Below are 12,092 nucleotides of genomic sequence, written 5' to 3' on the forward strand. Positions count from 1 at the left end.
AAAATGCTCAGATCAGGGGATTTGAACAATTAAGTCCACAACTTAAAAACTTCTTAAAACTTTGTACATGAATGTAACTGTTATGGCAAAAGCAAGTCAAGTCCAAGGGGTTTCCAATCAATTGTATTTTGCTGACACTCCACCTTGTTGACAAAATATATAATATCAGTTTGCTGGTAAAACCAAGCAAGTCTGTCCGCCAATCACAACAAACTTTATGCTGCATAAGCCTGATTTCCCTGCCCCACCGGCACAAAGAAAGCTGGCTTGCAATGGACAAGTATGAACACCTCAATCTCTCACGATATTTGGTCACGCCAGACTAGAGCATTCCAGTATCCAGCGGTGAGCGATGATCATTAATTTGTCATAATTGGTTTTTGTTTCTCAGTTTGAACAGACGTTGCGGGTTGGTCTGAATTTCAAGTGACTTTCTTGTGATTGGCTCAAAGCCTGCCAGAGATGTACGGTGTCCAAGCACTCAGATGGACGCGCCAAAAGATATTCGCTGACCCCCCCTCTAAGTCCAGTTCTATGCAAATTTCAAATGTCTTGAGGTCAACGCCGGGAAGGCCCCCTGGGAGTGTTATTGCACGTGCCGAGTTCAAGGGACCGCTTCTAGTCACTCATCTCAGTGGGGCATTGACGTCACAAGCAACAGGCGGGTGACAATATTTCTGTTTTTGGACAAAGTTTCAGGGAAAAAAACCCTACTGTTGTCCTGCTTCTGAAGCAAATACACATGATACAAGAAAATTGGTTGATTAAAATCAACATGGCCGAAGCAATGTTTTCATAAAAGAAGCGGTGCACGGGCACATGTTGAATTTGGGTTACATGTGTTGCAGAGTATTTGAAAATCCGTAGGCATAAAAACATGCAAAGAAGAGTGATAGGTCCCTGTTGTGAATATAGTCAAGTGGATAAATTGATTACTTATGTTTCACACTAGTTTTGCTGTTACAGCAGTCCCTCTCATGAACGGACACCCTTGGGCCAGTGCAAACCTGTTCGTACATTGCCGGTGGCCGGTCACGGGAGAGCCCCCCCCCCCCCCCCCCCCTACAATCACACACACACTCAGGCACACTGACGGACTGAGTGAGTCTTTGCTACTGGTGAACGAGCTCTACTTGTCCTAAACTGAACAATAAGGTCAAACTACTACAACTTATAACTGAGAGGAAAAAAACTGTCCTGTAAAAATGACGTTAAATCAACGGTGTCAGAAAAAGAGAGATGAAAGAAATCCTCAAATTCCTGAGGATACAGGCACCCCATGAAAGCAGCCACGAACAGGCTCACAGAGGCACACATGCTTGTGCAGATACTTTGCAAAAATATGAATTGAAAACCTGCATATGTGGTAATTTGTGTGTGTGTGTGTGTGTGTGTGTGGCTTTATTGAATACTTCAGGCAGTGACTTTTCCCTGTCCAGTTTTCTCTTTCGTCTCTCTTACCCCTCGCTTACCCACCCCCCACCGACACACTTGGTCGTTCGATCGCGTGTACATTTGAATGACAAATGGCAATGAGTATGGCAACTCTATATTGACTTGGGGAAGACAGCAGTAAAGCTAGGCGCTAGTCATGTTCAAATTGTCTGTGTGTGTCTGTGTGTGTCAGTGTGTGCGTATGTGTGTGTGCCGGTGTGTGCGGCTAGAGCCTGAAACTGAGCTTCTTGCTTGTAGCAGCTACAGAGGAACTGCAAATAGAAAAATCATTGCGGAAAGCCTTCAGAAAGGCCATGAGAACTAATGTGCGTGTCAGTGTAAGTGTGTGTGTATGTGTGTGTGTGTGCGTGCGTGCGTTCCGCGTGTGTGTGTGTGTATGCCGTGTGTTTGTGTGTGTGTGTGTGTGTGTTACTGATTTCAAGTTTACATTTAGTCTTATCCTCCAGAATAATCACTGTAGTCTGTTACCAATTCTTATCAGACAAAATGAACACTATCACTGGCCGTCACTCACACGCACATGCACACATCGCTTTCGCTCTTTATCGGCAGTACTGACTACAAAGCACAGGATGATGATGATGACGACGACACCGTGAGCTTGCTGCCGAAGGAGAATATGGTGGTGGGGGTCGCCGTACTCAGTTTATCGGTTCCTCCCTTGGGGTCTGACGTATAAGCCTAAGAGAAATTATAAGTCTCTGACACACACACACACACACACACACACACTCGTACACAAGACACACACACATATACACACACAAACCGTGACAAACGCACACACTGACACACACACACACACTGATACACACGCGCGCCGGCGCGCACTGACGGCAAACCGACACTAGCATAATGTAGGCTACACCACACACGCGCGCGCTCACACACTGCACGCACGCACACAAACGTATGTACACACCGCACTGACACACACAAGCACACATGCGTCAGTGTGAACAGACAAGCTGAAGCATTTCAACTTACAGATGCCAAAACTACATGAGTTCTCCGGATAAATGGTCTATGACTTACCTTACCAGCGAGGATTGAGGGAGGAAGAGGGAGGGAGGGCAGGGCAGGGCAGGGCCGAGGGGCGGCTGTCCCCCTTTACGGTTACTACAGCTAGTGCAGTCTGAGTATCTGAGGGGATAGACGATGTCAAAACAGTGCATGCGAAACATAACATACACAGGAAGTGCTGAGGTCAGACTGACTTGAGCTATCGTGTCTTATTTGCCGTATTTATCCAATTCAAACAGCCAACTTTTTTGCAAGCACAGACGGACTAGCTACGGAGCAGCGATTGACTGACCGCTCCTCCTCCTCCTCTTTCAGTTAGCTTAATTCACGCTAGTTTTTGTTGTTGTTGTTGCTGATGTTCTTTTTTTCTAGTATTCGTTCTCATTCTCCGTTCTCTCGCTCTCTCCTCCTCTGCCCCAGTTCCTTTTTTACATTTAGTCAAGTTTTGACTAAATGTTTTAACATAGAGGGGGAATCGAGACGAGGGTCGTGGTGTGTGTGTGTGTGTGTGTGTGTGTGTGTGTGTGTGTGTCTGTGTGTGTGTAGAGCGATTCAGAGTAAACTACTGGACCGATCTTTATGGAATTTTACATGAGAGTTCCTGAATATGATATCCCCAGACGTGTTTTCCCTTTTTTGGATAAATGTCTTTGATGACATCATATCCGGCTTTTTGTAAAAGTTGAGGCGGCTCTGTCACACCCTCATTTTTCAATCAAATTGATTGACATTTTGGCCAAGCAATCTTCGACGAAGGCCGGACTTCGGTGTTGCATTTCAGCTTGGAGGCTTAAAAATTAATTAATGACTTTGGTCATTAAAAATCTGAAAATTGTAACTAAAATTTTTTGTTTACAAAACGATCCAAAATTACGTTCATCTTATTGTTCATCATTTTATGATTCCACAAACATATAAATATGTTATATTCGGATTAAAAACAAGCTCTGAAAATTAAAAATATAAAAATTATGATTAAAATAAAATGTCCGAAATCGATTTTAAAACAATTTCATCTTATTCCTTGTCGGTTCCTGATTACAAAAACATATAGATATGATATGTTTAGATTAAAAACACGCTCCGAAAGTTAAAACGAAGAGGGGTACAGAAAAGCTTGCTATCCCGCTCAGCGCGACCATTACCGCACTATTCTGGCTTGTCGATTTCACTGCCTTTGCCACGAGCGATGGACTGACGAAACTACGAGTATGCGGTCTTAGTGAAAAATGCAGTGCGTTCAGTTTTATTCTGTGAGTTCGACAGCTTGACTAAATGTAGTAATTTCGCCTTGCGCGACTTGTTTTAAAATTCCCACAACCAAAGCGTTTAAAAATAATCAAAGCATAACTTGCTGTAAACAAGGTACAATCAAAGGAAGTGTGTGTGTGTGTGTCAGTGTGTGTGTGTGTGTGTGTTGCTGTTGTAAAAGTTACTGTGGTGTGCTTTTGATGTACATGTATTTCCAGCATAATGAAAATGATACTTTAATTACTGATCTGTGATTTCTTTTATTTTTCACTGAGAAATGATTAGGCCTACACACACACACACACTGTGACAAGTTCGGCACACACTGACATATCCAGCGGGGGTTTCATTTTATTTATTTATAGGCTTATATTTGTTGTTTGGGGTGTTGTATGTCATGTGGGATGCTGTGTGTGTGTGAGTGCACGGTGTGTATGCACCGTGTGTGTGATGGTATGTGTTTCAGTGTGCCAGCCGCCGGGGCCCGGTGTGTGTGTGTGCGTATGTGTGTGAGTGTATCAGGGATCGCGCTAGCTTTTTAAAAAACGCGTAAGTCATACGCAACGAAACGAAAAAAACGCGTCACGGACCAATATTTTTGCGTACTACGAAAACACGTACAGACACAAACAAAACACGCACGAAAGACTTAAAGACACTCCTTACCTAAATACGGCGAGTTTTCCTGTCGAACTCCGCGCACGCCTGTCGAATAACACCCCTGCTGTCTCCAACCTTCGGGCCTTGCGAGTTTGTTTCCCGCTCTAATACGACTAGACACACTTTCCACCTTTTGGAAGCGCGAGATGGGAGAGCAGCTAATGTCTGTTTCATTATCCGACAAGACATTATCTGGTAATACCCTCGTTACGTTCGTTTGCGATACTTCGATGCAAAAAGAAACGGACTTTAGTTTTGACGCGCAGATTTCATGTGTGTCGTCACTTCTCGAGCCCTATAGTCAGTTTTAGGATCGGGTGATTAAGTCAGAGCAAAAGCGCTGTGTGAAGACAAGAAAAAGTTACAATATTTTTGCATATGGCTTACGCGGCGCGGCGAAAAAAACGCGTCAGCGACTTTTAAAATGCGTCAAATATAAACGCGATCCCTGAGTGTGTGTACTGTGTACCACGGTGTGTGTGTGTGTGTGTGTGTGTGTGCCACTGTGTGCGTGTGTGTGTGTGTGTACTTTGTGTGTTTCTCTGACTGATTTGCTGCCGCCACTGAGTTCTGACATGTCCTAATCGTTATGACATGGCGAGGTCATGCCACCGCCGTTGTTTCAGTCCAGTCACCTCAAACACCGACACAGGTGTGCCTCCTTACAAAGTCTGTACAGTGGTACCTGAAATGTGTGGCCCCTCCGATGAGAGGACACCGTGACCTCCCTTAAAAGGACACTTTCTGAGGTCCCTTTGTCTATTACCTCTACCAACATATACCTGTCATGACAGGCCACCTGCAACGTAGGGACAGTTTTTGCTGGTCCCAAGGGTGTCCTTTCATCGCAGGTACCACTGTACATGATTGCATCTTAATTATGCTGGTGTGCATCAGACTACAGCCTCAATCCTGCACACACACACATCTAGCGACGTGCCACTGTTCGCTGTTGACTGAAGTAGGGCCGGATTCACGATAGCATTGATCGACTGACTTGGTTCACCAGTCCTTCATAATCTTCAGAAAACCAATAAGGACAGTAAGCAGAATTGCCGACTCAATTAACTCAGTACCTGAAAACCCAATCTGCATAGTTTACAGTTAATTCGACAATTACAACTGAATCCCGCACTTTTACCCTGAATGAAGAAAAAGACATGAAACTGACGAGTGTTAGAAAAGCATTCTGCTCAAGATCGTGTGACACTATTGCTGCACCCTATGCGACCTCGACAACAGTCGGTTGGCCGCGATACTGCGCTATACAGCGCAGCAAGATACATGTACATGTGCAGCCATGCAATCTGTCTCGGCGGAGAGCGGCCAAGCTACTCGCACGATCCCAGTACGAAGCTATTCAGCTACTCGCACGATCCCAGTTTTTGCCAGCTAGAAAGAGAAGAAATAAAATTATGGCGCCCCCCTTTTCATTGCATCATGATTCCGCGCGGAAAATACGGAAGACTGATCTCTCTTCCGATTAGCCCTCTTATCTTTAAATGTGTTTTTATCCAACTCTGCGAGGTCACGTCAGTACTCGGTGTATACCGAACGCGGTCATCACAACCGGTCGTCTGTCTGTGTGCTGCTTTTGGTTCGTGTTCATTTTCGTGTATAGCAGCAGCAGGGAGGTCCTTGACACTTTCTGCCAACTCTGCCCGTCTTGCCACATTGCTTGATTTTGATTTGTGTACTCCGTATAAGGATTTACCGATTGTCCACAAACAAGGCACAGGGGCGGATCAGTTCATTTTATGGGGGGGGTTTCCAAAAGTATATTGTGAAGATATGGGTGTGAAGGCACGAAGCGCCGAGCCGACGGCGCAAAGCGCCTAGCTTGCTAGGGGGGTCCGGGGGCATGCCCCCCCGGAAAATTTTGTAAAAAAGGATGCAAAATGGTGCAATCTGGTGCATTTTGAGGATGATCATTACCAGTTTCAGGCAGCAGATTTTGTCACTGATTAATACCCCAAAAAAACACCATTTAAAAAAAAAAATTTTGGCTGGGGGGGGGTTTCCGGAAACCCCTGAAACCCCCCCCTCGTCCGCCCCTGAGGCAAGACCATAGATATATATCTATACATATAGACCAAAGAGTTGCTCTCTCGTGAGGTTTAAAACCAAAACACTGAAATTGTGACAAGAAAAAACAATAACTGTCAGTTCGTTGGTTCTTGATTTCATGGCCTGATTTGGATTTGGGTTACAAAATACGAGAAGGTGCGATGTAGGTCATTTAGGAGTTCGCACCTGATACATGCATTAACAATTTAATAAAAAAGAAGAGTCGTGTATTCAATTAATGAAAAAACATCCATACTAACATCTGTCAGTCAGTGTTCGACAAACCCGGCGCGGCGTCTCCAGGGAAAAGCACATTCTACAAGTGCCGAAGAATGTTCTTCGTGGTTGCGTATATATATAATGTACAAGAATGAATTGTTCTTCTTCTTCTTCTTCCATATTGTGACCACGGTCATTTTGGCTGACCATTATGTCACATTGTGGAGGGTTGCAGATTCCAAAGAGTGAAAAAAACAAACAAAAAAAAACAAACTATGTAATTCATGTCATCACATTGGAGCATGCGCACTATTGGTTGTGCATAATTATTTATGAAGGTATGTCGGGACTGTTGTACCGATTTCTGTATTCTAACCATTTCGCCACATTCTCTAAGCTCATCTGCATTTTCCGAGACCTGACCCAGAATGTGTGCGTCACTCATGGCGATCCCAGCATGCACTTTGTCGGTGTGTGCGAGAGTCAATGAGGATAATGGCGGCCATACTGAAATGTCGCTCTCTCTCATGTGCTCTACTTTTGTTTGTACACATCTCTAAGTAGCGTGTTATTTATGAGTTAACACGTGAGTGTGTTGTCGCTCAGACAATTTTACATCTTTTTGCAATAATTGTATAAGCATGATTGCTCGGAATGTGGCGTTTGCAAATTTTTCACTCTCCGATATTATGGAAAATCCAAAGAAATGCGAGGAAGTGGAGTTTGGCTGTGGATGACGCAAAAATATGTCATTTTTGATTAATTTCTGTGGTTTTAACGAGACAGAAGTTGTGTATTTTGCTCTGACGTGTTATTTTTCATCATTTTAGGATACACGTGACGTGGTTGGAAGATCGAGAACACGTGATTCGGGAAAGAATTTGTTCCTTGCTTTGTGCACTTGGCCTTCAGACGCCATGATGGATTCAGCGCAGCGAGCAAAATGAGCCAGGTAGGATTCATGATTGTGTGATCTACCGTCGACGATATGACAAAGACGTGTTATTTTTATGATCACGGAAGACTTGAGCACATTTTTGTTTATAAATTTCGTTCTGTATTTTAGCACTTTGTGGGAAATGGCGATCGATATGCAACGTGGTGCAGGCTTGGATTACAACGCATTTGGAGGAAGGTTGTGACTTGTGTTTACAAAATAATGTGTTTGTTTTGGTATTTTTGTTGAAGAATACCAGTTTTGTGAGTTTTTGAGTTACTTTCTGTATGAATTGTGACCTTTTGTGACGATTACACGTTTTCAGCTATACAATATGGTAAGCTTATTTGACAATTTCACAGTGTTTTTGATGACTTTCTTGTTGTGAGTGTTGTTTATGTTTGTTTATGGGCGTTAATACCCATAATTATACATGTTTCATGCAGTTTTTGGTTGTAATATGCTCTTTGCTTCATTGACTTTCAAATGACCTCTGAATGGAAAAATTCTTTGTTGGACCCATTTTTGAAAATTTTGATGCAAATATTTGTTACCACTGATGCAGCAAGCACTGTGCCTTTTCGGACAAGATAACAAATCTGTCTTGTTAAATGTTATCTCCAGAAAGTAAATTTTCCATTGTAGTCATAGCATTGAGGCAGAAACAGCAAGTATCTAGTGGAATTTATGCACAATTTTTATGTTTTTATGTTGCGTTTGGTCAAGTTTGCATTCAAAACAGATTTAATCATGATGAATATTGTTCTGCTCTGACAAACTGTAAACAGAGGCATATGTTTATTTCTTTGATTAAATGAGCTGTTTTGTACAGAAGTATGCTAGATTTCTTCAGAAGCATCAGCTATGCTATGAAGTTGCACATAATTGATGTTGGTGACACGAACTGTTATCATGTGTAGTTGTGCAAAGCTGTGGGTTTTCTCTCACAATTGTGAGTAAAAGTCTAATATACGGCGCCTAATATACAAGGAAGAACAGCATGTCATTATGCAGGAATTACAGTTCATTTGTTGTGCTTTTTTATGTTCTGTGGTGCTTATGGATGAATACAATGCCTGGGGTCATAATGAAGCATTCCAGTGTCTTCCCTTCACTTACATTTATTTTAGACTGACTCAGTTTTTGTTTGTTTTGGGTTACACCCTTAGTTTCGTTTAAGAAACTGAAGTGAGATAATGGTAAATATATATACTATGTATTTGAAAATGCTGTATAAGCAGTTGATAAAAGAGTCATGGAAGTTGAAACGGAAAGGTGATGTTGAAAGCATGCATCTATATGCACCGTTAAAAGACAAGCCTGCAGATCATTAGGCTGGTATATGAAACTATAATTATAAAGATAACATTGAATGTTAAATTCTGTTTTTATTAAAGTATCTGACACATGTGATTATTTGGATAGTGATCAAGCCTAAGACAGTGATCAGTTCTTGTTGCACTTTTGTTGTTTTTTATGCTCACTCGGTGAATGTCAAGGTAAGTGTGCTAGCTAAGTGAAATATTGCGAAAGCCACACATTTTTTAATTATCCTTATGCAGGACAAAACATGCTGTGTAATAATTTACATTAGCATTGCAGAGCATAGAACACTGCTTTCTAGATTCCTGAAACCATAACTTGACAGGGCCCACAAACAGAAATCCTAGGTAGAACTTGTTTCTAATATATTTTACATTTGGCACTGCATGTGCACAATGTCAGTTCTCTGGTTATAAGAACATCTCTAAAGAAAGGACATTTTATGTTTACCCGTTGTGTTTCTCTAAGCTAGCCTTTGAATGAAGGGATATCTGGAATGTATGGACATTTTTTGCTGGTCTCGGGGGCACCCTTGCAAGTAAGATACATTGGAACCTCTCTTTTAAAGGCTCTGTACAATGAGAAAAAATGAAGTCTTAAAAGGGAGTGAATGTTAAAATGGTAGTGAATGAACAGATGTTATGATCAAAACAGCTGGAACACAAGGGTTTTATAACGGGGAGGTCTAGAGGGGGTGTTTACTGGGAGGGGGGTTCCTCTGCACTACTCTATTGACTCATTAAGAAACCCTGATTAAATGACTTTTTAAGTTGTGGTTCTAGTCCTTGAAATGAAATACATGTAGTCAAGTTGTGCACATTTTTTGACATGTTGTAGAACGAAAAATAGACAGCTATAGGTCAGGAGAACTATAGCCTTGTTTCTGAGGGATGAGCAGTAAGATGATCTCTTTGTCACTCCCTCACACCCCACCCCTGCTTCTTCCTATTTGACAGGGTGCCCCCCTCCTTCCTTCCTTCCTTCCAAAGACCATCAGAAATACGTGTTGAACATAGAGGTAGTCTTCTAACTTACTATTAAATGTAAACTTGCGCTGATATGAAAAGAAAATCAGAGAAAGCAGGCTTTTGAATGAGACTTTTCAGATCAGGGGGTCATAAAGATGGTTCCACTGTAGAAATTTGTAATTTAGGTTTTGTATTCTGCAGTTACTAAATTAAATGCAGGAACCAATTTTGCCTGCTGTGTTATATTTGTGAACTGAATAAACGAAAAGGATCGACTTGAAGCAAAATGTGATTTACTGATGAAAAATGGTTGTATCTGTGTTGCTGTGAACTTTTTGCTATGATTTATTATGCTTGTGGTATGTATTTTTGTTTTGTTTTGTTATTGTAAGTGTAAGATTCAGGAACTTTTGGTGTGGATTCAAGGAAGAATGAGTAGCATCATGACCGGATCTAGTGGTTTGTAAGGGTGTTTTCCGTGGAGAGCGTATGGTGCTTTGACTGATTATTACAAAACAAAGTTAAGCTACTTTCTGTTCCCATGTTCAGAACATAAAATCTTTACATAATATGTGGTATCACAGTTCATCTGTAACTTGTAAGTGTGTGGAATCAGTAACTGCAGGCTGAATACTTTGGTGTTTGTCAGTGTCTTGTGCCTTCTGGCTTTTAAATACACGGTTTGTCATTTTTTGGGTGAATATTCTAATCTAAGTTAAATGTCATTTTCTTGCTTTTTTGGATGCTGGTAGAGCTGAGTAATTCAGGGGAGGCAAATCCATCAATATCTGACAAAACGGGAAGAGTTGTGCAACTTAACATAGTTTCAGAGAGTTTTGACTTGTGAAATTCAATCTCTGTTTGCAATTGCTGTTTTAAAAGTGGACAAATCCATCAACAATCAGATAAGAATATACATTTTTTTCAAGCTTCATTGTTTACCTTTGATATTGCACATAATAGTGTACTTCTGAGTAAAGTGGAGACTGATGAAATACATGGTCCGAGTTCCATACTTGGCGTCTGGGTTGCAGTGAATGACAAGTTCAGATGTCACTATCTGTTGTGATGGGATACATAACTGGTGGGCAAATCTGGATTGCTGGTTTTTGTGATATCTAGTGCTTTACGTATGTGATGATATGCGTTTTTGTTATATCTGTTTGGGACGCCATTGAGATTTTTGACTTTGTATTCGGCTATGCCATAGCTTTATTTGATAAACTTCGGACGTTGAAGTCACTTTTTTTTTAAACGGCTTGTTTGTATTTCTTCTAAACTAATAATGTTGTGTTTGTAGAGAACAAAGGCCCTGATGTTAAGAACACAGTCATAGCAGTTATGCTGATTTTCTTCAATTTCAATAAAGGCATCTACATTGAGAATCTTATTCATCAGGCTTGAGTTATCAAGTTCATTGGTGTATTATGATTGTTTAAATGCTGTGGCTTTTTGCAAGAGCTTCTTTCCATGATGAACAAAAAGCAGTGTTTCATTCTTCACAACTTACATGTTCTTTTTTCCTTTTGAAACATGGTATCAAAACTGTGTATATGCTGCACACAACTTTGAAGGCTATTTATAGGTCTCTTGACCCATTTTTATCCAGAAAGCCGTGTTTTTGAGAAATAATGTGTGGACATATCTGAAACACTGTTTGATGTGTTGTGTGAACCCATTGCTTTAGACCTGCTGTAATTTAGAAGCAGTTCTGATGGGACGCCGTCGAGATTTTGCCTTAAGTTTCGAGATGTATTCAGTTTGTTATGTGAAAAGGCCAGTGTCTTTTAAAATGGCAATAAGACTGTCTACTTAGCTGAAAATCATTTTTCCTTGCTTGTAACTCTGCGTTTTTGACAATGTTGAACTAGTTAAATTATTCTGCTTGAGGTTTGACTTGTTGAAATAGTTTTGATGATGGATGGTACTGTTTAGGGGGTATGCTTGGTACCGTATCACACAGATTATTACTTTCTGGTTTCAATTTTGCATTTTGTGAGTGTCAAAAACACTTTTGCAACATTATGTGGAATATACTGTGCTGATTTTGCAGTGACCAGTGGTACCTTAGGGGTCTTTTGGATTTTAGTTGTCACTTAATTAAACTTTTGCAGGATGAACATGATTGCCATCCTACCACTTTTTCCTGGTGTTTGGTCAGTCAAGGACAGAAGATTCAATGTTTGATT

At 41.2% G+C, this 12,092-nt stretch overlaps 2 protein-coding genes across 8 annotated transcripts in view; one reads left to right on the forward strand and one right to left on the reverse strand.

Moving 5' to 3' along the window:
• LOC138975328 (alpha-methylacyl-CoA racemase-like) overlaps nucleotides 1–2,610 on the reverse strand; it is a 19,191-nt gene extending 16,581 nt beyond the window's left edge. Inside the window, exon 1 of the mRNA XM_070347995.1 lies at nucleotides 2,491–2,610. The gene's annotated coding sequence lies outside the window, so the exon portion shown is untranslated. The remainder of the gene's footprint in view (nucleotides 1–2,490) is intronic.
• Nucleotides 2,611–7,156: 4,546 nt separating this feature from the next.
• The window catches only part of LOC138975351 (chromodomain-helicase-DNA-binding protein 1-like), a 72,305-nt gene continuing 67,369 nt past the window's right edge, over nucleotides 7,157–12,092 (forward strand). For all 7 annotated transcript variants that reach the window (XM_070348057.1, XM_070348015.1, XM_070348043.1 and 4 more), the window contains exons 1-2: nucleotides 7,157–7,261; nucleotides 7,506–7,627. In XM_070348057.1, the coding sequence (XP_070204158.1) occupies nucleotides 7,619–7,627 (9 nt within the window). In that variant the 5' untranslated portion in view covers nucleotides 7,157–7,261; nucleotides 7,506–7,618. The remainder of the gene's footprint in view (nucleotides 7,262–7,505; nucleotides 7,628–12,092) is intronic.

Source organism: Littorina saxatilis, linkage group LG1 (genome assembly GCF_037325665.1).
Source record: "Littorina saxatilis isolate snail1 linkage group LG1, US_GU_Lsax_2.0, whole genome shotgun sequence".
In the NCBI taxonomy this organism is placed as follows: domain Eukaryota; kingdom Metazoa; phylum Mollusca; class Gastropoda; order Littorinimorpha; family Littorinidae; genus Littorina; species Littorina saxatilis.